The sequence below is a fragment of the Rosa chinensis genome, chromosome 7 (assembly GCF_002994745.2).
Source record: "Rosa chinensis cultivar Old Blush chromosome 7, RchiOBHm-V2, whole genome shotgun sequence".
In the NCBI taxonomy this organism is placed as follows: domain Eukaryota; kingdom Viridiplantae; phylum Streptophyta; class Magnoliopsida; order Rosales; family Rosaceae; genus Rosa; species Rosa chinensis.
Window position 1 is genome coordinate 3549399 of NC_037094.1, and position 25659 is coordinate 3575057.

Sequence of the window (25659 nt, forward strand, 5' to 3'; positions counted from 1 at the left end):
GATGAAAGGGTTAATGCTCATACACCCCAAATCTGGGAAAATACTTCTCATACACCCCAGTGTATTATTTTTGTTCCCTCTTACACAACTTTTTCTCATTTTCTTTCCTACCTACCCATCTTTTCAAAACCCCTACCATTAGTACCCCTTTACTGTTTTGGTCTGTCAGAGTCTGCATCTGCATATGTCTCTTTCATAAGTATATTCTACTATATATGTTGTTTTAGAAACGTGGTGGGCCCATCAGAGTTTGTTTCATTTGAATATATATATGAAGCTGACAGTCATCCTTTAAATTCGAAAGGTAAACAGTGCGATTTACTATTCATAATTTCAATTGTAGACAGACTTGAGTTAGTTGCTATATGCAAACAGGCTACTAAAGAACTGCAGAAAGAGAGAGAAAAACTGAGAAAATTAAAAACCTATCGGGACAACCTTGATAGAGAATCTCCCAATTACTGGGATATTATTTATAGACTTCAGACTAGAATCTATAAAATAGAAGAAGAGATAGAAAATCTCTTATATGTTCTGGAAGAGGAACAAAAACCTCTTGATTTTTTTAGCATTGGTTAGATCCGCACCTCACTGGTATCAGAGCTTGTAAAAGGCTCAAAGGAGAACCCCTCCTTAATGGGGACAATGTCAGAATTGTTATTAGAGAAAATAAATTCTCTACTAAAATCTTCTGATGAGAAATATCAGAAGCTGTTACTAGAAGTATCTAGAGGTCAGTCGACTCTAGAAAAATTTCCTGCTATAATCCACCAATTGGAAAGATTGGAAAACAAACTGGATTATATCAAAGATCTTCCAAAAACGGAAGAAGAAAGACTGACGAGTGTCAGTAGAAAAATCAAAGAACAGCAAAAAACGCTGGAGTCTATACTGAAGGACAAGAAATTGCCTACAGTAAAAAAGAAGACTAATGGGTTCAAACCATTAGAGAAACCAGACTCAAATCGTGTTCCTAACATGATTTTTCTGGAACCATCTACTAGTCAGACTAGTATCCGGCATCAAAACCCGGAAAAAAGAGAAATGAAGATGTTAAGCATCTTTGGAAAAAAGAAAGGAGTTCAACTCCTAAATTCTGAAGAATTTGAATACAACGAGATCGAGCATGAGGTAAAAAACTCCTCAATTCCAAAGCTGGATTTCAAACAGATCTACAGACGAGGAACATTTGACCTGATGGACAGCCATCATTTCAAAGTACTTGAATTCACAACCCCCTCAACAACAGGAGAAACAGATCTCTTGATGATCACCCCTGCTGAAGTTGCCAGAGCACAAGCAAAGCAGTACCAATTTATGCACATTGGAGCAGTCCAAATCGGCATAAAACTGTTGGCAAGAGAAGGCATCAACTGTTCAGTCCTATGTGTCCTGCAAGACAACAGATTGACAGACTTCCAAGCTAGTCTGTTGGGAACTCTAGAAGCATCACTATGCAACCAGGTAGCATATTTCAACTGCTTCCCCAACTTCTCAACCAGCTTGAAGGATGCAGCCCACTGCCTCAGACTGAGAGTCAAGACAGACGGGATCTCAATGAAAGAAGAAATGCAAGAATTGGCAATAGTATACAGAGTGTACTATAAACTGATGAGCACCACAGTGGAACCAAAGACAAGGATCTCCAACATCCCTGGTCTCACTACTGGATTCCTCACCAGCCAGAAAAACCATTCACAGCAGATTCACAAGGTTGCTTGGAATGAAGTAACTTTTCCTCTTGAATGGAAACTATCCGGTCCAAAAAAGCTACCGGAGAGAGCAACAGCAAAAATCTACGAGAGTAGAAGAACTGGAGAAATCAGCCTCAACTTCGACAATCACAGAAAAAGTGATGTCTGTCCTGAGAACATCAGGATAAACAGCAGTCTTCTGAGAAGAAGCTACAGCACCAGAGAAGCCGGTGTCAGTGGTACAAAACCCACTACTGAAGAGCCAATATCAGAAGAAGAACTGGAAGCTGATCTAGGCAGACCAGTCCATATGCTCAGAGCTGAGAGGCTCTATGATCTTTACAAAGAAGCTGAGAATTGTGAAAGTCCTGAACGATTAGAAAAACTAATCGAGAAAATGAAAGAATTCAAATGCAGAAAGACAAGAAAAGTCTTTCCGTACCAAGATGTTGAAATGGAAGAAGGAGGAAGCTCCAGAACTTTCATCAAAAAAGAAACAAGGGAAATGAAACTCCCAGTTCAGAAAGCCACCACGGGTAAAAAGGGAGAAAGAAATTCTCAGAGATTCGTCCCCGAGGACAATCTGCCAAGAGTTCCGATCACGAACTATGGCATCTGGTTGAATCTAGACAAGAGTCTAGACAAAAGAAAAACCATTGACCAATGGGTAGACAGCCTGATGATGGCCTCTGCACTTACCCTTGGCAAATTTGAAGCACCAGATTTGCAGGTGTACTATGAAACTACTCTCACCGGAGTGGCAAAAAAGTACTACCTATCTTTCAAAGAAACCGCCAGAGGAAGAGACTGGCTTGAAGAGATAAAAAATTCAAAGTCTCCGTATGATTTTGCAGTACCCCTGTACGATCAGTTCTGTGGAGATCTCTCAAATCTGAGTGAGAAAGCCAAAGAAACGGCAAAGTCGAATATCTATGCTCTCAAAATCTGTGACATGAGATATTTCGAAGAATACCTGAATGAATTTCAGGAATATTACTGTACAATTGGTGAACTAGAGAATACTGATCTAGTTAATCTGTTGCACAGAAAGCTCCCTGAACCATGGAGAACAGCTGTGAGAGAAAGCATAGCTGAAAAACCAATTGACAGATTTTCAGTTGGAGGAATTGCCGACAGAATCCGGCAACTACTGAAGGAGCAATGCAAAGCCAATCTTAGAGCTAAGATGGCCAAGAAGCAACTCAAAGGAGTTGAAAATTTCTGTTATGGAATACTGGATATGCCCACAAACTGGGGATGTCATGACACCAAATTCCACAGAAAGAAGAAAAAAGAAAAATATTACTCTAAAAATTCAAAAAGAGTAATCAGAAGAAGAATTGGAGATTCAAGAAAAGCTCTAATTACAAGAAGCAGCAGGATGAAGATCCAAAGAAGAAGTTCTTCAAGAAAAAGAAGAATATTCATCAGCATAAACAACCTAGCAAGAAAGCTTGCAGATGTTGGTTGTGCAAAGCTGAGGGGCACTATGCCAATGAATGCCCAGAAAAGGGTAAAAGATCTACTAATGCTCTCTTTGAAGAATATGAGCAAATAGTAGAGGTAGCAAACATGAAAGGCTACGAAATAGCCTATTCTGATGATGAAGAAGATGACAGGTCAGTCTACTCTGCCTGGTCTGAAGAAGAAAGTTCATCAGAAGAGTCTGAGAATGATTCTGAAGTAGAGTACTTCGAATCCAGACAAATGAATGTTTTGAAAGTCAAAAACTGGGAAGAAAGCAAGACAGAATCCTTCATGTCTTCTTATCAGGTGAACCCTGGTTCATTCGTTTGTGACTACTGCTTTTGTCACGAAAAGAATGGTCTCCCTATGTTCTGCGAAGAGTCTAAGAAGACTTATCACAAAGAATGCTTCATAGCTGAAGCAAGAAGAAAAACCAAGAATGGTCTTGTCAGCCAATGGGTTGAGCAAGAATATGAAGAATATTTCGCTAAGAAAAAAGCGAAAGAAGTTGAAACTCTGTTCCAGGAAACCATGGAACAAACAAAGAGAGTTGAAACGACTGTGTTCCAAGAAACAACCATGGAACCATCTTCCTCAGAAATAAAGGAAGAAGAACCATCCTCCTCAGAAATGAAGGAAGAAATCATCGGTGAAGAAGCGATCGATGAAGAAATTGAACTGGTTGAAATACCAGAAAATGAAGAACTGGTGAAACCACCAGAAACTGTTCATCTCTTAGAACGACAGGAGAATACTGACACATGGGATCTACTTGGCCAACCTTCCGGCAAGTTTGATTATAAGGTCAGATACGATCCTCCTCCCTGGTTCAATGATCCAGCCAGCAAAGAGATAAGTCCTACAGATTGGGAAGATGATGACAAATCACCCACTCAGGAAAATGTTCCAGAAGAATGCAAACCATTCATTCCCCAGGAACAAGCTCAAGAAAATGAGCTTCACCAATCGAAAGTCGTCTCTACAAGTAAGTACAGCAACTACATAGAGATCGGACTCAAGTTCCCTGATCACAGGAAATATCATCTACATGCTTTTGTAGATAATGGATCAGGCTTTACTGTTGCAAAGAGATTTGCAATTCCAGATGAACTCTGGAACGAAGACAAGAAAAAGTCAGCTACTGGTGTTACATTTGATGGAAGCCATCTCACCATGAAGAAGGTAGCAAAAAATGTTCATATCACCATTGGTGGAGGAACATTTATCGTCCAGAATGTTTGGTAATCTGAAGGCCAAGGATCTGATTTCTTGTTGGGAAATGATTTTATTCTCCAACAACGATTCATTCAGGATGAAGAAGCGATAGGCTTCAGGAAAGGAGAACGGGTGTTCTGGGCAGACCGCCTCACACACGCATTCAGCGTAGTCGGTCCCGGTTTTACTACTCACTATCAGAGATCGCAACAGAATAGTGGTGATCTTACCCCCTACAAACCCAAATTTCAGCCCATACTCCAAATCAAACAACAAGAAGAACTGCTTGTTGAAGAATCCTCAGAAGAAGAAGAAGAAGCTAGTGAAGATGAAGAAGCTAGTTTCATCCATGAGCACAACCTCAAGCACTTTCAGAACAAGCTTGAGTCTCAGCAAATTCCCACTCTTGAGAAAATCAAGAAACTACTCGAACAGAATGTGGATACAAACCCGCAGAAGTTTTGGGAAAAAGACCCAGTGGTCTGTGAATTGAGATTGCATGACATGAACGCTATCTGCCATGTCAAAGCTATTCCTCAGTATAAAGAGGAAGATCAAAAGAATTCAGAAGTGATATTGAAGATCTCCTGAAAAAGAGATTAATTCAACCTTCCACTAGCCCTCATCATGCTCCAGCATTCTACGTGAGAAATCATGCAAAGAATCTACGAGGCAAAGCTAGAATGGTTATTGACTACAGAGATGTCAATAAGAAGACTGTCAAAGACGGATATCAGATCGCTCAAGTCAGAGTCCTGATCAACCAGCTCAGAGGAGCTAAAGTTTTTTCGAAATTCGATGCAAAGTCGGGTTTCTGGCAGGTCAAGATGCATCCTGAGAGTATCCCTCTCACTGCATTTGGAACACCACAAGGTCATTACGAGTGGCTAGTAATGCCTTTTGGTCTCAAACAAGCTCCCTCAATATTTCTAAGAAAGATGGACAACATCTTCAAGCATGTAGCGGAGTTCTGTGTCGTCTACATAGATGACATCCTGGTCTTCTCCAAAAACAGAGAAGAACACATGAAGCACCTCCACGAGGTAACAAAGCTGATAGTTCAGCATGGAATTATCCTAGGTGAGAAGAAAATCTTCTTTATCCTTGATGAAGTTGATTTCCTAGGCATAAACATCAAGAATGGAGTCATAAAGCTCCAACCTCACATCCTTGAAAAGATCTGGAAGTTCCCAGACAAAATTCCTGATGCTAAGAGTCTAGAGAGATTCCTTGGTGTCATAAATTATGGGAGAGATTTCATCCCAAGAATCTCAGGGTTAACAGCAATGTTATCTCCCAAGACAAGTTCTAAAAGAAAATGGAACTTCACAGAAGATGATGAAAAGATCGTGAAGCAGATAAAAAATCTCTGCAAGAACCTCCCTCCTCTTCAACAACCAGAAGAGAATGATGAAATTATCCTCCAGACAGATGCGAGTGATAATTACTGGTCCGGTGTTGTTCTGGCGAGAGCGCCTGGAACTAACATTGAAAAGATCTGCAAATTTTGTAGTGGCAAGTTCAGCCCTGCAGAACTGAATTATCCCACAGGGGAAAAAGAAATTTTAGCTGTCAAGAAAATGATTTTAAATTCTCCCGCTTATCTGGGAAAAACCTTTACTGTCCGCACCGATTGTGCTAGAGTAAAGAATTTTAAAAAATTTAAACTTGATAAAGCTGCTGATAGAGGAAGATTAGCCAACTGGCAATTGTTTCTTAACCAATATGATTATACTGTTGAATTAATTGCAGGAAACAAGAACTATCTTCCAGACGCATTGACCAGAGAACTGGCAATGTTCAGCCAAAGAGAAGACGACGAAGGTCGTAATCCCAGAAGTAGAAGGACTGGGAAAGAACAGGAACCTGCAGAGGATCCAAAAGAAACCAAGGAGAAAATCCTTAAAAGGTTTCTGCTAAGCTCAAAAGGCTTGGCCTCAACTGATCAATCCCAGGGTAAAGGATTGGCTAGCCCGTCTCAAACGGCAGACGGTAAAGGCACATCAAGACCGTTGACGGCTGCTGCTTTGCCAAAAAGCAGACCAACTCCGAGTGGAGTTATAAATGTTTTTAATTATGAATTAAGAACTTTTGATACTCCTGTGTTCAGAACTGGCAGGAGACTAGCTTATCACCAGAAGGCAATCCTGGACAATCTCTTATTTGCCTTTCAAGAAAGAAGCAGTGGATTAATGTTCCCAGCTCTGTTTGCATTAGCTGAAGAACTCTACGAGAATGGTAGACCACAAGGTGAAGAGCTTCATACACAGCAGAGTGCTGTAAGGAAAGAAAAACTATCCTTCCTTGAAAGTCCAGAAAGTGCTAGGGTCCCTATCATGGCACTCAATGAATCAGACTGGTATGAATTCCATAATCTGATAGGAAGGCACAATCCTGAAAACCTAGTTCCTCCAACCCTTTTCATTGTCTCAGGACCATATGTTGGAAGATACCTGGTAAATGTTCAGAGTGAACATCCTCAAGAACACAAGCTTTGGCTTGTTGAAAATGGTTTTGTCCATAATCTGTGGACTAAAACTAATGATGATCTAAGAGGCTTGCCGCCTATTATTGTCAACACAGTCAAGAACATCAGAAAAGATAACTGTATGCTTCGTCTGAAGTTCAGATCCACTCCTCCAGAATGGATTCAGAAGACAGATGGTGAAGTTGAATATATTCCTCCATATCATTATGTGAGAATTATTCAAAGAAGATATCTTCAACCAGCTTGTGTAGCATACAATGGCCAACCTAATTCTAGCATTCCTTGGATGAAGGCCATGGCTCTTGACTACATCAAAAAGATCATCTCTGAAGACAGCAACAACACATTCCTGGCAGCAGGAGAAAAGACAATTATCACTGCTTACGATCATCCTGACGTAGTTAGCAGCGATATATTCCTATCTCTAACTAGAAAAGAGATAGACTCGACAATGGCATGCATGCGGTGGGTGGAAAAGATTGAAAATGACAACCACTACAAAATGTATGTTGATACAGACGTCGAGGATAATGCGACAACAACTCGCATGGCCCAAGTAGAAAACAACTCCTTTGTCTTTGGCCACCATTCTGAAACGGACGAGAACATGTGAAGCTACAGGTGAAGAATCAGCACCAAAATAGCAACTGTAGAACTTTAGACTTTTTCTAAAGCTACTTTTGCTTTTTCCTTTTCAAAAAGAAAAGGTTAAGTGAAAAACATTTCACTTTTTCCTTTTGCTTTTCCCTGACCGACCTCCACCAGCAGGAGCACTACGAAAAGCGAAAGTCACGGAGTTGGCCTGTACATTTTGTAATTTGAATTCTAGTTTGAGTTCCGCTCCCTATATAAGGAGCTTTAGCTTCTCTTAGAAGGCATTCGAAGTTTAGATCAGAAAACTCCTCTGAAAAATAAAATAGAATAGCAGTGTGCTTCCCTTCCTGTTTAAGTGTGAAGTAGTGTGCTTTCAGTACAAGTAAGTAACTGTTCTCATTCTTATGGATAGCTAAACAGCTTTTGCTGTTTACCTGAGAATGAGGCTCTGATTGTTTACAAGTTTTATATGTATATTTGAATAAATAAATTCAGATGGATGTTCACCCACTTCTTTAATTTATAAAAATAGTTATGTCATTATCTTTATATTTCATAATCATCTTTATCATGCATAGTCTACTATGTTTAAGTTTAACATTCGTATGCATGTATCCCATGGAAAGCTAAAGTTCTAAAGCTTTACTGTTCAGCCAAAAGAATCAGTTTTAAAATGGAAAAATTAGGACAAGCAGCAGTGATTCCGCCCTGTGAGTAGCCGTTTAGACAGGAAGTCGTTAGGCGAAATGTGGCATGTTGAAGGCTAGTCTTGTTTTTGTTTTAAAGTTTTTACTGTTCCTTTTTGTTGAATAGAACGGTAGAGGAATCTAAAGTCAACATAGGATACAAATGGCATTTGTTTGTTAAAACTATCCCTGTTAGTCTTTGTCTTTCATCAATAGTGAAATACCAAAGTGTTGGGCAGTTGGGAAAAATACCAAGGATTTCTGGGTATGCGGGAATTACCCCTAGATGAAAAAGCTACGAGCCATCTTGTCTTTGCCTTTTAATTGTAGTGCAAGTTGAGTCTGTAGTTGAGTCGGGGCGTCAGTCATTTTAGAGTTTTAGTGTGAAATCCAGTGACCATTTCTGTGTATGAAATAATGCTAAAACTCATTACATCAAGTTTATTATTAATAAAGTTTCTTATTAATAATATAAAGAGCTATCGTACTTAAAAGTTGAAACTCTAAGACACAACTCGTTACTTGTCACATGGGAATTGTTCTCATTGTTATTCTTCATATATTGCACACATCTATACTATTATTAAGAGAAGAAGTTTTGTTAGCCAAAATAGAAAAAATATACCAAAATAACCCTGAAATATTAAAAGACTATACAACTCATAAAACAGATAAGGGTAATATAGTCAAATTACAAAATAAACAGAAGAAAAAAAAAGGTGAAAATGAGAAACAAACAATCAAACAACCCACTTCTATCATTCCATGAAAAACTACCCGCTCCTGTAAATAACTTCTCACTCTCTATTAATTTTTTTTTTAATTTACACACAAATAGTGTGTGGGGCCATCTAGTTTGAAGGTTTATGTGTTCTCATTGTTGTTCTTCACTATTTGTCAATTTGGCTAAACGAGTTCATTCACCTTTCATTGCAATTTATGTATTTTCACTTTAGAGTTTCAAAATCCAGCTATTATTGTAAAAAAAAAAAAAAAAACGGTTGGATCATAAAATTATAGACTGAAAAATCATGATTTTAAAAGTTATCTCATTCCAACGGTTCTAACCATAACCATTCATGTAGTTAATAAATTATGCTATGCTTTCTTGAAAAGCTTTAAACATTGTGCAGTAGAGAAATTTTATACGCACATATATCATATAATGAAAATAAATGTTCCAACACATACATCATATATGTTGGCACTCGCATTCCACTGGTGCGTATTTGAATCAAAATATTATATCCTGGTAGTTCATAATAAAATTTCTCAATATCAAATTTTACTGTCACTGTCAGACTCGTAACAATCTGCTAAACATTTAACTAATGGAGAATCTTCAACCACATCTGCCTCCTCTTCAAAGCCATCATCAGTTTTATTTTCTTTGAAATAACCACCACAAAAATATTCCAAACAAAATCATAATAATTATAAAAATAAAAAATAAAAAAACACAGATCTATATTAGGGTCATCTATATTACTACCTACATAAGAGAAAGAGAAGTATAATGAAATAACTCTATATAACCATGCGTGAAGAGGTTCGAGGAAATAAAATCAAACTCGATCAAAACCATTTTTCAAAGTACTGGTCTTTTGCAGATAGGTAATTATTCTCCTCTGTAATTACTGACAATCGTCAACTCGTCACATTCCTTCTTACTCTCTGCTCCTTATATGTCTGCGTTCTTGGGAAACTACAAAATGTAGGTTATTTAAAGGTCCTATCTGATATCTGCTGGAATAGAATTCTTGGTTTTGAAATGCAAACACTTCAGAATACTTATTAGACTATTCTATCAGAGAAAGAAATTCAGAACTTTTGTAACTTTAAATCGGCCATCCAATGTGCAAGTACAACTTCATGAACTTAGACTTCGACAGAACAGTCATCCTCATACGTCCACGGATGGAGAAAAACATTATACCGAACAGGTCTACATCCAGAACATTTGGTAGAAAAACATCACTCTCTCGTTTTAACAGATGCATATGTGCCCATCACACCAACAGCTACAGCCATAACCATAATGCTTCCAACAATCAAAACTTCCACATCAAACTTCTGGTATAGACTAAATATCTTCAAGTAGCAAATACATGGAAGCAAGATGGAAATCGTTACGCAAAGAATTGCTCCAACAAGTCCCGTTAGTGACTCAAAATAGGGAAAAACTAAAGCCACTACAACTGTGCTAACCAATAACAATGTCCTTACGAGTATCCAAACCAGCTTGCTTTTCCATTTACTCGGTAAATTCATCTCAATGGCATCTGCTATAGGTGAGATTATCAGTGCATACTTAACCATCGGAGCAGCTAAACTGGTGTATATGACTATTTTTGAGCCGAGTTTTGTAGACATGTTCAGTGTCAATTGAGATTGGACATTCTTGCCAAACATCAAATAGCCAAGAATCGCCACCAGCATGTAGTTTACAGTGCATAGGAAAAAAGTGATGAGCAAAACCTGAAAACAAAAACAAATTATTTGAAACATTAATTCCACGACAGAAGTTGTTAAAGATCAAAAAATGAAAGGTTGGGATAGTTGAATTACATTGTATGACGACCATAATTACTTCCTATACATAATAAACAAACAAGCTATAGCTTTGAAGTGAACTACTACTTTACCTTGAAGAAGTGATTTTTTTGTTTCATTGAAGAATATAGGACTGGAAAGACTGGATGAGCTCCATAACAAAATGCATACAAACTAAGAGCAGTAGGAAGTCCTTTCCAATCGAATATCTCTCCTGCTGCGGAGAACCCTACTTCATCAATACCAACCCAAACAATGGCGCTGATGATAACAATGGTTGAAAGTATCCCACATAAAGAGATGTAGGAAAGCAATCTCAGGTCCTTTAACCACATCGAAGGTAATATTATCAGACCCACAAGCATTGTGAAAAATGGTTTTCCTGCCACGTGAAGTCCACCGAAATTGACTCCCTTGACTCCAAGGTGTGGGAATAACTTAACTAAATTATCAGCCTCCATTATCAGCAATCCTGTTGGGACTAGGTAAACCTCTAGGTATAAGAAAATGGAAACGAATATTCTGCCCTTTCGCCCAAATGCCCGGAAAGCCACGTCGGAATATGTCTTCATTGATCTGTTCGTGTTCAAGCATTTGGTGAGCAAGATTCCAGTGTAGCAAGTTGTTATTGCCATAACTAGAAGAAGACCAAGACTTAACCATCCAGATTTTGAAAGTGCATAAGGGGTGGTAAGCAATCCAATTCCTATTACAAGAGTTTAGGTCTGATTAAGCAATAATTTGAAGGGAAAGTGGAACAAAAACTGAAGGGAAAGAAACAATTAAGAACCTGATAGGGCATTGAACCCATTGAAGCAAGTCTTTGCAAAACTTGCTCCTGTGGTATGTGGGAGATCCATTAGCTGATCCGCCATGAGTATCAAAATATGCTACTCCCTTTTTTTTTTTGGCTTTTGTTCTCTTCACCTGATAGTAACAGAGGAGTAATTCTCACATCGCCAAGAAAATAAACAAAATTCTATCATACTTCAGAGCTTTTTTAACGTTAGGTTTAGTAAAAAAGTAAATCGATACAATAAAAAGGGACCGGGAGACTACCTTCGTGATTCAACCGGATATAATCACCCAATCAAAACCGTTTGTAGAGAACAAACAAGATTATTATTGTTAACGTAGTTATAAGATTTGAGGCTGAAAACTCAAGGACAAATTCAAATCAATTGCCAGATACAATTAAATGATAAAGAGAAAAGAAAACTACCATTTAAATTAAACTCTGAAAACCCTAGCTTTAATGTTTCACGAGAAAGAATGGACAAAAAGAAGAAGAGAAGGAGAAAGAATGAGAAAGCGGATCCAGACTTCCAGTTCGTGAATGGAAGAACCTAGGGTTTGCTCTTTGTTTGGATGCAGAAGGCAACTTTAACGTTTGTTTCAAAACCACAAATCAAAAATAAAGGCTAGATGATGTTATGAGATTACTTGTAAGATGATGATCTAACGAACTTCACAAAAACTGCACACAAGTAACTTCAGACGATCTTGATCCCAAAAAAAAAAATGCTCTTAAGCATATGATAGAAGTTTTTGAAAATCAATAATTAGAAAAGAAAAAGGAGACATACATACCAGGGAAAGCAAGTTATCGAATGTGGTGATGTGTGATCGAGTTGCTTTTAGATAATTAAAACCCTGCCGTGTGTTTGGATAGAGGAAAAGAATATGAAATTTAAATGAAAGTAAGGAATTCATAATTTCTAAACATGAAATACCTTTTTTTTTTTTTTTAGAATGTATGTTTTACCTTGTTTGGCATTTTAAACTTAGAAAAAAATAAAGAACTATTGTCCGGAATTCCTCACTTCAATTCTTATCAAGAAGCTAGTCCTTGCAAAATTTTCTTTCTATTACTTTATTAGTTTCAAAAACAAGGTTCTTATTCATTTTAAAAAATTTAATTTGTTTTAATTTTCTTAATTTATTACACATTCCAAATTCTAAATAGTATAAAATAAAAAAGGACTAAATACTATTTAGTCATTGAGCTTTTAACCATAAAACACTTCAGTTCCTGACCTTCTAATTTCACACGTTTAGTCCCTATACTTCAAAATTTCAGTCCAATAGGTCATTGCCGTCTAAAAGTTACGGCGAAATGTTTATTATGCCCTCAGTTTTTTTTTTAATTAATTAATTATTATTATTATTTTGGAAATTTTTTTTCCCTTTCTTTCTTTCTGTTTATTTTTTTTCTGTTTTTTTCCCTTTCTTTCTTTCTATTTGAAAGAAAAGAATAAATAAAATAAAGAAAAAAGAATAAATAAAAAAGAGAGAAAGGAATAAATTTATTTTAAAAAAAAGAACTGAGGGCATAATAGACATTTCACGGCGACTTTTAGACGGCAATGACCTATTGGTTTGAAATTTTGAAGTACGGGGACTAAACGTGTGAAATTAGAATGTCAGGGACTGAAGTGCTTTATGGTCAAAAGCTCAATGACTAAACAGTATTTAGTCCAATAAAAAATTAGTATACAACCAAACAATGAATTTTCATTATTGCAATCAATGGAATATTGAATGTGGATAATTATGCATTAAAGCTTGAGATTAGGTCAAGCATATATAGAATTGCTTGAGATTAGGTATAGAATTGAATGTGGATAATTATGAATTAAAGCTTTTAGCGATTTACAGCTTAAACCGTAAACCTAGCCTTATCTAAACGTAGTTGATCCTCTTTGGACCTCTACAACCCCAAAATTATATATGTTTTGAGAAACAATGAATTAATATAGCACGTACTGAATAAAAAAAGATACATAATTCTTAAATTTCCAAAAAAAAAAAGAAAAAAAATTTCTTAAAATTCATCAACACTGAAGGCATCACGAGGCATTTCGTAGGCATCTTTGGGTCTTGATCTCTTCAACCCAGCAGTGAACCAAACTTTATCAGACTTGTAGCCTTCTACAGCTACACTAGTGACTTTGATATAAACCAGCATAACCTTTGTCTTCATTCCTTCTATTACATCCAGCTTTCCCCTTGTCAATGTTGCTTTGACTCGAACTGCGTACCTTACCACAGATGAGTCCTTGAAGCTCACCTCACAGGCAGAGGTCAAGTACACAATGAGCTTCCCCTTTGATTCGTCGAACTCGTAGCATTTTATGTTTCGGGGAAACAGGCCTGGAGGAAGATTGTACAGCCGGAGAAGATCCGGCAAAGTTCTCAGTGGCTTGCCTGTAAAAATAAGCGCACAAGGGTCAGCTTCATTGCATCCTTGTTAACTTGGGCTAAAAGTCACTCCAAGCATAGAAATATAGTTTGTTGTGATTAAAGTAAATGGCTCAATAATATAGTACCACAATTAAGTAACCCTCATTTTGGGTTAGTGGTCTAAATCAGTTTCTGACTAGTGTGTTGAGAAGTCTAAGTCATTTTTTAAACATCCAAACCAACCAACCAACTCATAATGAAGGATACCCCATTAATTAGTGAAAGAGCTATTAGGTAACAACATTGACAAGCTTCACTCAACCAACTAGCAATGGGCGAGTAGTATTTCTCATCCATAATATATGTTGGATAAGTTCGAAGTTCTCCCCCACAATATATATATTAAAGAAAAAAATGTGGTAACTCAACTACTATTATACATTATTGGTTATTTTTGCTAGGCACAACTTCGCTAATGAAATCAATTTAGGTTTCTTCAAAGTTTTTTTTTTTTTGATAAGTAGGTTTCTTCAAAGTCCATTAGAAAAAGAAGTGTGATCGAGTTTCAGCTTTTTTAGGTGCGAGTGCACAAATATGGCAGATTGAAGGAGTCTAGTAATTAGTCAAAAGGGTGCCATCTCCTGAGAATTGTTCCAGACTCCCTCTGTTTAATATTCTCTAGTAATCTGATATTTGTTGGGTTAATATGCTTAGTCAGTTGTAAGCATGCATTCATTAAGATGGTTGGTCTGTTTAATTAGTCAGAACAAAGAAGAGTCTGGCTTGCTCTTCTATCATCTCTATTTCTCTTTCTTTCTGCATTACGCAGGACTTGCATGCTTAGGGTCTTTCTGTTTTGCCTTTATGGTGTATTGGTGCATTGTTCCAAATTCTAATAACAGCTAGCCTATGCCCGGCCTAAAGTAGTGTTAGAAGTTCCCAGATTAAAGAAAGATGAATAAGACTTAGAGGAACATATGAAATTTCAAAAGGACAAACATTGAGGAGTAGAGAAATCTTCTGAAGAATTAAAGATATGACAAGCTATTCTTGTAGTTAGGTTTCACTAAAATGAGCTCAAAAAGTTCAAAACAGCTGGCTCCATACCTTTAAGCTTGTTGAAAACCCATTTTGCCTTTCCCTCCACAGCGTTTGAGAGTAACTGAAATTGTTTTAATTTAGAAAACCAACAGAAACACACATTAGTTATTAAGGAACCATTCTGCCTACAGTGTATATTCATATTCACATGAATTTGAATAGTATGAGACGCTACAAATTCTGAATCAGCTAGCCTAACGCATTTAAGCTTTCCCAAATTACCAGGATATCAAACATCAAATTACAAAGTTCTTTAAGATGTATGATCAACTACGAAAATGGTCAATAGGGGAGTTGGAGGTAGAACACAACAAGCACCAATAGAGCCCCACAATCTTCAACTCTGATCCCATTAAACCACAACTAGCTCTTTGCAGATATATATATATATATATATATATATATATATCATTCAAATGTCCAAATGGGTAAAGCCCTATTTGGGTATGTACCCATAATGAAAAGAAGAAGAAGATAGAAGAAGAAGAAAATCATAATGGAAAACATATGAAAGAACAGAACCTAAAGGCTTAGAAAGTGTGAATTACTGTGAGTACATACAGAGAGGTCATCAGTGATGCTGTTGATCTCTTCCTTGGCTTTTTTGGCAATCCAATTGCTCCCAATAACTTTTGTTAGAGCGTTCTCCATTCTTTAATCAGGCTCTCTCTGAAGTCTGATGATCGAGGAAGAAGAAGATGGAAGTGGTATACTAATTGTCTCACCCAAACAATACCTGAGCAAATCTCTCTGTCTATGAGAAAAAACACATGCATAGATGAGTCATACTCATATGGCAACTGAGCGGCGTCCCAATAAATAATTGAATTATGATTAAACTTCTAGAGGAAGTTTGATTGCTTTTTCAATGCAGCATTATACGCAAATTTGAAATTAATACAGAGCAATAATGATGTCAAAATCCAAAAACATTAGAGCATCTTTAGTAGATTCTTTATTTTAGCTCCTTAGCTATTTTAGAGAGCATGTTTAGCTTTTTATCTATTTTAACGGCTGCACCAGACTCCTAAGTGGCTCTCCATTATAATTTTTAGCTATCTCACTCCTAAATATAGAGAGCAATATAAAACTCTTTATAATTTAAAACATTCATTTTGAGTTATTTTATATAAATTATAAATACATTTAAACTATTTAATCTTCATTTAAAAAATAATATAAATTTAAAATTAGCTAAAATAGAGAGTATTGATATAGACGTGAGACGCTTTTCTAAAGTGGCTAGCTAAAATGACTTTTTAGCTAAAATTTAATTTAAAAAAATGGCTAACATTGCTAAAGATGCTCTTAGATCACAGAAAAAAAAAATTCTTGTTTGAGATTGTCTTTTGGAGACTCAAAAGTGTTTCTAATTTTTTGTTTACATTATAAATAAAACAATTACAAAAAAAATATATATATTTTGGGTGAGTTTTAAAAAACACTTGAAAGTGGTTTTAACTTTTAAGAAGCATATGGTAAGTGCTTCGTGGTTTTGAGAAGCATATGATAAGTGTTTTTTCGTAAAAAAATACTTTGTCAAATCTTAAAAGTGTTTTTATAAACAATTTCAAACAGAGCCTATAGCCAAAGTCAAGGAATAAGTATACTTAAGAGCTCTCTCCACCGGACAGAGAGGCATAGCTAGTTAGATTGAAAGGACCTACACAAAGACACTGCTTGACATAGCAAGATCGCGATATGACGAATTATTTTATAGGGCACTGTTTAAGAAATTTTGATCAACTAAACGGGAAAGTACATATAGCAATCCTCTAATCTTAATCTAAAAGGCAAGTAAACTTAAAAGGACGTCAAAATCCCAAAACATAAGCTGTGATTCCCTTCCTGTTTGTGCTCCATCTCCATCAACGTTCTGTTTCAACTTTAAGTCCTACTTGATTTGCAGGATTTTTAAGTCCTACTTGATTTGCAGGATTAGGGAGACAGCATGAATGGTTGAATTATGGGTTTGGGCCGGAATTATTGTTCTTTTTTGCCAAAGCCCTAAACAAAACTGGCCCAATTAGATACAATCACAGGTATGGATACGTCGCCTGTTTAAGGTACATATTTTTTCTTTTGGTCAAGTTTAAGGTACATAGCACAAGGGGATCATGTTCAACTCTATTCCATATATTGTAAGTGACAATAAAATGGATCAATTGCAGAAAATGAAGAAGAGCATATTGTTGAAAGCAAATAATTGCAAAGAAATAGAGCCAAAAGTTGTGGTTTGTGGTTTTGCCGTTTTGGTGATCACAAGGCAGAGGCGGATAAAACAGAGAGGCTCCGGCCAACTTAGTAAACACCAAACCGGCCGAAATCCAAGACACAAAAAACAATGCTTCATTCTATGAATGGTCTGGATTTCTCTTGCTTTCTCCACATCTCACTTTCACATTCCACTTTGGCTCACTCAGTTTCAGGTACCATTAATCCTTCATAAATGGGATTTTGAGCAGGCAGCAAGCGTTGTCTTTTACTAACAGAATAGTACACATTTTCTTGTAAGTAATTTAGTTGAGTGGGAAATATGGGTGAGGTTGATACCAAACCAATTGAATCAGTCCAGGCTGCTTTGTCCTTGTTTGAAGATAAAGCTGATCACCGGAAATCCCGCCCTACCAGCACCGATGTAAGATCTGAACTTTGTTTCTGTACCAGCAACTAGTAATGTTGTGTTGGTATATTCTTCTTTCTGACGTTTGAGCTTTGATCAATTATTCAATTATATGGTTTCCTATGTAAAAGATGTGAAAAATGATCAGTCCGATTCAAATTTTGATCTGGGCATGTGTTCGAATTAAGTCTCAATGTGCGAGTACTTCTGCCTTAAAGTATAGAGTTGAAGATGCATGCTAATATGGCTGCATGGAGTCTTGTTAAGTCAACACTAAATTTTTATTTCTTCTCTAAGTTTGAAAATGACCTTCACGGTATTTTCTAGGGTTACAAATTTGAATTTCGGTCCGGCTATATGTTAGTTCCAATCTGTCGATATATTTGATATATAATGTGTGGATAAGTAGTACTTATGGAAATTGTGTATTTAAAGGTGCTATAGGCCTTAAAGCCTCCTATGTTGTTTGATTTTGTACTATTTCATTTTATTCTTTTGGTAGATGGAGAGTGAGAAAGAGAGAGAAATTGAAGGTATACTAAAGGATTTGGCCAATTACAAGGTGCAATTGGAAGCAAAGGATGCTGCCTATATGCAAGCTCTCCTTAAGCTGCAACACAATCAGTACACAGCAGAAGAGCTTTCCACTCTGGTTCAAAGCATTGAGATTGAGAGAGATGAGTACATACGAGACTGTAAAGAGGCTAGGACTCGCGTGGATGAACTCGAGTCCAAGGTGAAGGAGATGGCTGATCAGCTTTCGGAAACTGCCGAGCTACGCGAGCAGCTTATGCACGTTTTTAGCGAGTTGAAGGCCACACAAGCCGAGCTGTTTAGCATGGAAACTGACCTCGCGCGTGCCAGAGATTCAGAGCTCAAGGCCCTAACACAAGCGGAACTGATGGAGAGTGCTTTCGTCATGGAGCAAGAAAGGACAGAAGAGCTTGTGAGACAGGTTGCAGATCTCAATGAGGCGATATTCATGTCAAAAGGTGCTGCCATTGAGGCCGAGAATGACAAGTTAGCAATGTTATCTGAGAAAGATGCCGAGATTGAGCTAGCTACACAAGCTGCTCTTAAAGCACAGGAGCAGCTAGAAGACGCAAGAATACAAACACTAGCAGTTCAGGAGTTGGAGAATCAGCTCCTTTCCAAGTCTGAGTACATTGAAATGCTTAAATATGAGATCAAAGATGTAAATGAACAACTTGTTTTGTCCAAGAAGGCTGCTTCTGATGCTATTGATAATCTGAAGCTGGTACAAGAAGAGTTAGAAGGGATGGAAAGAAAGAACTTCGATCAGGATGGTTTGATTGAGTCACTTGAAATGGAATTGAATCAGTTAAAACAAGAGATAATAAATGCTAATGAAGTGGCTAATCGCTTGAAGGTTGATGTTGAAATTCTAACCAGCAAGTTACAGGAGGCAAGAAGTGAGATTGATGAAATCAAGCAGAGGGAAAACAATGCACTAGTTGAGATAGCAATGCTGGAATCTGAGCTGCATAGAGGAAGGTCAAAAATTGCAGCAGCTGAGGCAGCTGAAGCAAGAAAGGAGAACATGAAATCTGGGATGTATCTTGCAATTCAGCAACTAGCAATAGAAGCCGAAACTGCCAAGATGGAAAACAGAATGTTAAAACAAGGAGCAGATGGGGTAGAGGAAGAAGCTGATGAACAATATCAGGATGCTGAAGCTTCCGAAATTGAAGAACTCAATGTTGAAGAAGATCATGAAGAGAGAAAAGAACAGGATAATGGACAACTTATAACAATTTCGTTGAAGGAATATGAGTGCTTGATTGAGAAGGCAGAGAAGGCTGATCAAATTCCTGTGTCATTGGAGAAGGAACTTAGTTTTGGTCGACAGTCAAGCTTAAGCGCCACAGAAGACAAGTCTGAGTTGGAAAGGTTAGGGAAGGAGCTAGAGGCTGCTTTGGAAAAAGTAGTGCAATTCAGGAACCGAGCAGAACAGGCAGTTACGAGGGCTGATCTTGCTGAGACAGCTAAAGCAGGACTCGAGGATCAGATAAGGCGATGGAGAGAGCACAGGCAAAAGAGAAGGGCTGCTCTTATTGCACTTAGGGAGGTAGCTGCTCCAAAAGAATATGGATATCATGCTCCTCAAGAATTTAGCCTTCCTGAATACAATGAAATACAAAAGGAAAATCCCCCACTAGGTCAGGTACTTAACTTGAAATTCTAGTTTTGCACAGTTTAGGCCAGCTACTGTTCATGTGAATGGCATATATATATATATATATATATATATATATATATATATTACTATTGCTTCTTGAATTTCATTGATAATCTTAAAGGTAATTGTATCATGAGTGACCTTAATAATTGGATCAATAATAAAAGTTTCTTAAATTTATAATGAGTTTTTCTAAAGCACCCTTGTACATAATTAATATATCCTTGTTAATTTCTGAGTGATCATTTTTCTGTGGAGGATCATTTATTGACATGAACACTCTTGCCATTATGAAGTCTTGAGCAATGTTCACCAAATAGTTTGCGATACAAACATGACTGATGAAAATCATGAGAAGATAGACAATGAAATTAATATCCTATTGAATCCTGAGGATCTATCTCATCCAAAAATATATACAATTCCTTAAAGCACATAGTAACAAGCTAGCAACAATGCCAATAACAAATTGAGCCAAGCTTGATACGAAGTCAAGATATCTCAAGCTCATTTACAACCCTAGCTGAGAAGACAGGGAACCGGAAAAGGGAGTTGATGGTAAATATATAATTATATAAGGTTCTTAGCCAAAAAAAAGAAAAAAAATCGCTTTCCGACTATAACAAGGATTTGGCAATTCCTTGGTCTATGTTAATTATAAAAGCAGAATTCCTACCATAAAAACAAACAATTGACTAAACCAATTAGGAGAGGAAGAGAGCGAGAGAGAGAGATATTGAACATCGATCAAACTCTGTCAATTCAGTAAGGTTTTAGCGAGCTCGCATTAGGGCTGTGATGTCCGGCGGAGTTGCAGTTTTATTTAGACACGACCACTACGTCGACTATCGCACCCAGGTAGAGTGGGTTCCAATCCCACAGGGAACTACGAGCCTTCCCATCCATATTTATCTCTTCGAGTCAATCGAAACGGAACTGAGCCAAACCATTACCTATGCAGTTCATTGAGGTCACTAGGGTTCTTGGAGACATGGGTGTTCCACGGCAGGTGCAGCAAACTATTGTTGCAAAGATATCTGAGTTTCTTGTTCTTGGGAATATGGACCGCACCGCTAATAATGGTTATATTGATGTGACCATAATACACAATGCATCATACATAGATCTAAATATTGTTCCCAGTGATGAGGAAGATGATTCATATAGCTTTGATCAAATGTACATGGATGACTATTTTGATCATGATAGGGTTGCAAGGCAAAGAGGTTTTGATTTAATTGTTGAGCCAGATAATGATGATAGCGAGATCGAATGTGGAGATCCTTTGGATGCAATGTTAGCCAGGTTATATTATGATATTAATCATGTGGATGCGGCGGTTATCAGTATCCATGAGTTGCTTCAAAGGAATCTTCCTACGTTCACAGAAACAAATGATGATCATCATATTAAGGATTTTCAGCTGATGAACTATAGGGATATTGAGGCGGCTGATCAGTATCATAATCGACCACCTCATGAATATCCCTATAATTCGTCCGCTGATCATGATACTGAGGATGAAGATCATTTTGTGCTGGACGAATTGCTAATGGAAACATATGATAATGGTAATGAGGAGGTTGATGGGGCTACATTGGAATCCATAGAAACATATATGGCCATGACCATCCCAGCAAGTAAATCAGCGATAGAGGATTTGAAGAAATTGAGACTCGAGAGTGTGGAAACTGCGAGACATGCTGGGTTATGTAGTATTTGTTTGGAGGACTTTAAAGCCGGAGTTGAAACTACTTGCTTGCCTTGCTTACATTTTTTTCATGGAGATTGCGTTGTTCGATGGCTGGGGATCAATCATCAATGCCCCTTGTGCCGATTTCCAATGCCTCATGACGGAACATCAATCTATTAATGACCAGCCATGATATTGAATTTAGTTGCTTGAATTTCTAAGGACATGTTGATTAACGCTTCTGAGAACATATTGTTAAGTATTAATTCTGTAACATGCATGTATTTTCATTGTAAACTTTTTATTTTGTTTGGGGGCTTAATTCCTATCTATTTCAACCCCGCCAATTCAACTAGTGGCAAAGAGTTATTTTTTGTGCAGACACAATCCTTCTTTCATCTTCCAATTTGTTAATGTTAATATATTCCCATGAGAGCTTGTTAAACTGTGGAGTGTACTAAAGTGTCCTGATCTTAGTTGCTCATTATTGCAGGTCGTCTATGACTCCTAATGTAATGGTGGAAAAGCGTCTAGGGAAGTCAAGTTCCGGTAACGGATGGTGAAATACCATGCAATGATGATATCGGTAGCAATCTCAATCTCCTTATATACCGCCCTTAGCAATAAGTGTTACATGTTCGTTTGTAGTGCTGAAAATTCTAACATTATGTTGTTGAAATCTATTAGTTGGTGAATATATATGCAAACTTTGAGAAAGGAGATAGGATGGCGATTATACTATATCCAACTGATTGAAACAATTTATGGAGCAGCAAGGCTATTTTTGTTCAATTGAAATGGATGAGCCATCAATATAAAAAAAAGAGATTGATGGCATAAGAACCCAATTGATATCTTACGTGAGAAACATGGGGGCATTTGAAAGGAACGCAAATCTTCTATATGGTCGAATTAATTAGCAAGCTAGCTTGTATAGTCCTGTGTGAACTGTGGTCCTAATTTTTTGTCTTCGATAGCGTACGTAAAGGTCAATGATCTCTCCACACGTGAGAGGAATAGCATGGAAATACATGGACCCGTCGATCTCAAATCTCAAATATGAAAAATAACATCATTTTTGAAGATTGCGAGTCCAAACTATCTGCACACGGGTGGTTTAGGGACTGTTGTACATGCTTGACCACAGATTAATAGATTAATCATCCTACTATAAAAGTGGTAGTAATCAATTTATAATATGTTTATTCATGATATGTTTATTAATATTGATTGGAAAAATCACACAACACCTCTGCTGCTTAAGACTAAGGACCAAGAAGGTCTCTGGGTATAACTAAATTAATAGACATGGAGATCGATCATCAACTTCAATATAAATGTGCATGTGTTCGTGGTAGTCTTATCTTCTTTTTCTTCATGATTCACGGATCTTAAACAATTATGGTTCCGGTGATCTATAGGGTACGACGGTACGTCGTAGTTGAAAATTTTGGGGTTTTAATTTGGTGGTTTAAGTGGTTTAGACTTTAGACTTTAGACTACGTGGTTAACTTGTGGTTTAGCTACTCTAACTTGGCTTTGAGCCTTTGACTAACTAGCTCGCTGGACAGCTTAAACTTATCTTGAACAGTCTTCAATATGATTCATGGACCATGCATGATTCATTGGCTTTTAACTATATTAATCATAGACATGAAGGCCTTAATCTCTTGGGTTGTTCTAGAATTTTTTGCTATTCAAGAAAATTACATCGTTAAATTTCGTTCATTACCATATATTAGGATCTCATTCGATCGATGGAGAAAAATATACACACTAAATTCAATAGGGAAAAATATAAACTCTAATTAACCATGGCAATCAACAAGGCAAAACTTTAGTAAAAACACTTTTTTATAAGTCAAAGTAAAGAAAAACGCAAAAAAATGTCTAAATTGATCGAATATATATTTCTTAGATTTTTGTTTCAAAACACGTTTTTGTCTCATGTTCTGATTTCCCCTCCTCAGATTTATCTTAAGGTTGCACCATATATATTCGGTGCATCTGGTCCCAATAAGCGAATCCCTTTCTAATCTTTCCATGCTTTTGTCTCGTGTTGTAATATTATTTTGTTACATCTAGTCTAGCCGTTTCAAATCCAGCTAAGTAGCTATTAGCTTCTAATCAAATTCATTTTGTAGCGAATTGTTTACTTGCATAATTGAGTTAGGTTTGAACAAGATAAAACTTTGACATTCTCATATTTTCCTAAGATTCTTTATTAGGGCATTACTATTAAATGACCATCAAGTAGCTATAGCTAGTTGCCAATTGTGTTCTGATTATGTGCAACTGAATATATAGGCCGGCCAATGGCCATGCATCAAAATTCCAAACCAGTTCAATATTTTTTTCGGTTCAACTTTTGGCTGATAGCCTTGCAAGTAAATGGATCAGGTCAATGTACCATTAAAATCTCTAACCTTATCTCAATTATTCCTATAAGAAATAACCAATTTGCTGTATGTATTACCTCATCAGTGGTAGACTAAAGATAAATAATGCTTCAATACGCTTCCTCCTAAAGGATAGACAGGTTTATATTAAATAGGAAGAATTCCACAAATGATCACTCAACTATGACTCATTCGACACTTTGGTCACTGAAGTTTCAAATATATCACTTTGGTCACTCAACTATTACACTGTCAATCACTTAAGTCACCCAAAGAGTATTTTTCATAATTTTTTTTAATGAAAAAAAATTAACAAAGTGACAATGTAATAGTTGAGTGACCAAAGTGATATGTTTGAAACTTCAGTGACCAAAATGTCGAATGAGTCATAGTTGAGTGACTATTTGTGTAATTTTCCCTATTAAATATGAAAAAAAAAAACATGCAAATAAGTAAACATAGGCAAAGAAGAAAAGTAAAACACCAAAGCAAGAGAAAGAAATGGCTCCCTCGATCACCAAGCAAAGAAAATATGTACACACACACGTCCTCGCTTTCGTAACAATATATATTATAATTTTTTTTTCGAAAAGAAAATATATTTGGTTGAACTTATTATATCCTCTGAGCTTGACTCTATTGTACTTGGAAGTTTGTTTGAATATATGTCAGACTCTTCAAGCAGCTCATCATAGTAATAAATTACTGGATCCAGCCAGTGTTGATGCAATCCAAATAACTGGATCCAAACATTTGCGATCGAATAGGAGAAACCAAATATAAAAACGAAACAAAAATATGTTTATGTATATATATGAGCATATATGAAAGTAAAATTTTGAAATATATTTTAGATTTTAATTAACACAATGGTCTAACTTTTTCTCAGAACACTTAACTAGCTACTTCATTAATCATACACATACGTAAAAGATAAATTGCATGATATATAAGAGCTTCCCTTTAAGTAGGATGAGAGATAAATGTTGGAGAGGAAAGATTTTATATTGGAAAAGTGACAAATAAAATATAACTTATAAGTAGGTGGATTACATCCAATTGTAGGAGGCATTTTGTGATTAAAACTCAACACCTAATGAGTGGTTAAGTTGGGACAATATCGGTACAATGGTGGGTCACGGGTAACACTTGTCGCTGTTTAACATGGTATCAGAATTGGTCGCTCTCCAATTGCATATATAATTGTCATGGACCCAAATTTGGGTTCTTTATATTGCCATCGGAATATTTCTATCGATTGTTACCAAGTGTCTAATGTGGGGCTTGGATTGTTATATTGACCAAGTCTCCGATATGAGATTAGGTTGCACGTGAGGAGACGGAGTTGGAGATGATAGATCCTACATTGAAAAACATTGAAAAAGTGACAAATAAATTATAACTTATAAGTGTTACCAAGTGTCTAATGTGGACCTTGGATTGTTATATTGACCAAGTTTCTGATATGAGATTAAGTTGCACGTGAGGAGTCGTGTTGGAGAGGAAATATCTCATATTGGAAAAGTGACAAATAAAATATAACTTATAAATGGGTGGATCGCATCCAATTATACTAAGACATTCTGTGATTAAAACTCAATACCTAATAGGTGGTTAAGTTAGGACAGTATCGATACAATGGTGGTGACAAATAAAATATAACTTATAAGTGTTACCAAGTGTTTAATATGGACCTTTGATTATTATATTGACCAAGTCTTCGATATGGGATTAGGTTGCACGTGAGGAGACGTGTTGGAGAG

General features: G+C 36.7%; 3 protein-coding genes across 8 annotated transcripts; 1 reads left to right on the forward strand and 2 right to left on the reverse strand.

Moving 5' to 3' along the window:
- Positions 1 to 9699: 9699 nt before the first annotated feature.
- Positions 9700 to 12464, reverse strand: LOC112176405 (amino acid transporter AVT1I). 3 transcript variants are annotated; one of them, XM_040511551.1, is made up of 5 exons: positions 12288 to 12464; positions 11757 to 11849; positions 11488 to 11624; positions 10790 to 11403; positions 9700 to 10622 (listed from the first exon to the last, which is right to left on the reverse strand). In XM_040511551.1, the coding sequence occupies exons 3-5, from the start codon at positions 11570 to 11572 to the stop codon at positions 10119 to 10121; spliced, it is 1203 nt and encodes a 400-aa protein (XP_040367485.1). In that variant the 5' UTR covers positions 11573 to 11624; positions 11757 to 11849; positions 12288 to 12464; the 3' UTR covers positions 9700 to 10118. The 3 variants fall into 3 exon arrangements, with proteins under 3 accessions (XP_040367485.1, XP_040367486.1, XP_024170078.1); XM_040511552.1 differs by lacking the exon at positions 12288 to 12464 and adding an exon at positions 12141 to 12169; XM_024314310.2 differs by lacking the exon at positions 11757 to 11849 and having other exon boundaries at positions 12288 to 12300.
- Positions 12465 to 13316: 852 nt separating this feature from the next.
- LOC112180482 (uncharacterized protein At5g01610) lies at positions 13317 to 15795 on the reverse strand. Its single transcript, XM_024319041.2, has 3 exons — positions 15543 to 15795; positions 14988 to 15042; positions 13317 to 13904 (listed from the first exon to the last, which is right to left on the reverse strand). Exons 1-3 carry the CDS (start codon positions 15630 to 15632, stop codon positions 13522 to 13524), a joined length of 528 nt encoding a protein of 175 aa, XP_024174809.1. The 5' UTR covers positions 15633 to 15795; the 3' UTR covers positions 13317 to 13521.
- Positions 15796 to 16946: 1151 nt separating this feature from the next.
- Positions 16947 to 19844, forward strand: LOC112179602 (protein WEAK CHLOROPLAST MOVEMENT UNDER BLUE LIGHT-like 3). 4 transcript variants are annotated; one of them, XM_040511550.1, is made up of 3 exons: positions 16947 to 17410; positions 17505 to 17619; positions 18167 to 19844. In XM_040511550.1, exons 2-3 carry the CDS (start codon positions 17518 to 17520, stop codon positions 19808 to 19810), a joined length of 1746 nt encoding a protein of 581 aa, XP_040367484.1. In that variant the 5' UTR covers positions 16947 to 17410; positions 17505 to 17517; the 3' UTR covers positions 19811 to 19844. The 4 variants fall into 4 exon arrangements, with proteins under 4 accessions (XP_040367484.1, XP_040367483.1, XP_024173833.1 ...); XM_040511549.1 differs by having other exon boundaries at positions 16950 to 17410; positions 17497 to 17619; positions 18107 to 19844; XM_024318065.2 differs by having other exon boundaries at positions 16950 to 17410; positions 18107 to 19844.
- The last annotated feature ends 5815 nt before the right edge of the window (positions 19845 to 25659 follow it).

Coding starts and splice junctions, on each gene's coding strand:
- LOC112179602 (XM_040511548.1), top strand. CDS start 17,518: ATGGGTGAGGTTGATACCAAACCAATTGAATCAGTCCAGGCTGCTTTG. Junction 17,620..18,106: donor CCCGCCCTACCAGCACCGAT/GTAAGATCTGAA, acceptor TTCTTTTGGTAG/ATGGAGAGTGAGAAAGAGAG.
- LOC112180482 (XM_024319041.2), bottom strand. CDS start 15,632: ATGGAGAACGCTCTAACAAAAGTTATTGGGAGCAATTGGATTGCCAAA. Junction 15,043..15,542: donor GCATCACTGATGACCTCTCT/GTATGTACTCAC, acceptor AAACAATTTCAG/TTACTCTCAAACGCTGTGGA. Junction 13,905..14,987: donor GGTTTTCAACAAGCTTAAAG/GTATGGAGCCAG, acceptor TTATTTTTACAG/GCAAGCCACTGAGAACTTTG.
- LOC112176405 (XM_040511551.1), bottom strand. CDS start 11,572: ATGGCGGATCAGCTAATGGATCTCCCACATACCACAGGAGCAAGTTTT. Junction 11,404..11,487: donor TGGGTTCAATGCCCTATCAG/GTTCTTAATTGT, acceptor CTCTTGTAATAG/GAATTGGATTGCTTACCACC. Junction 10,623..10,789: donor AAAAAAATCACTTCTTCAAG/GTAAAGTAGTAG, acceptor TTTTGTTTTCAG/GTTTTGCTCATCACTTTTTT.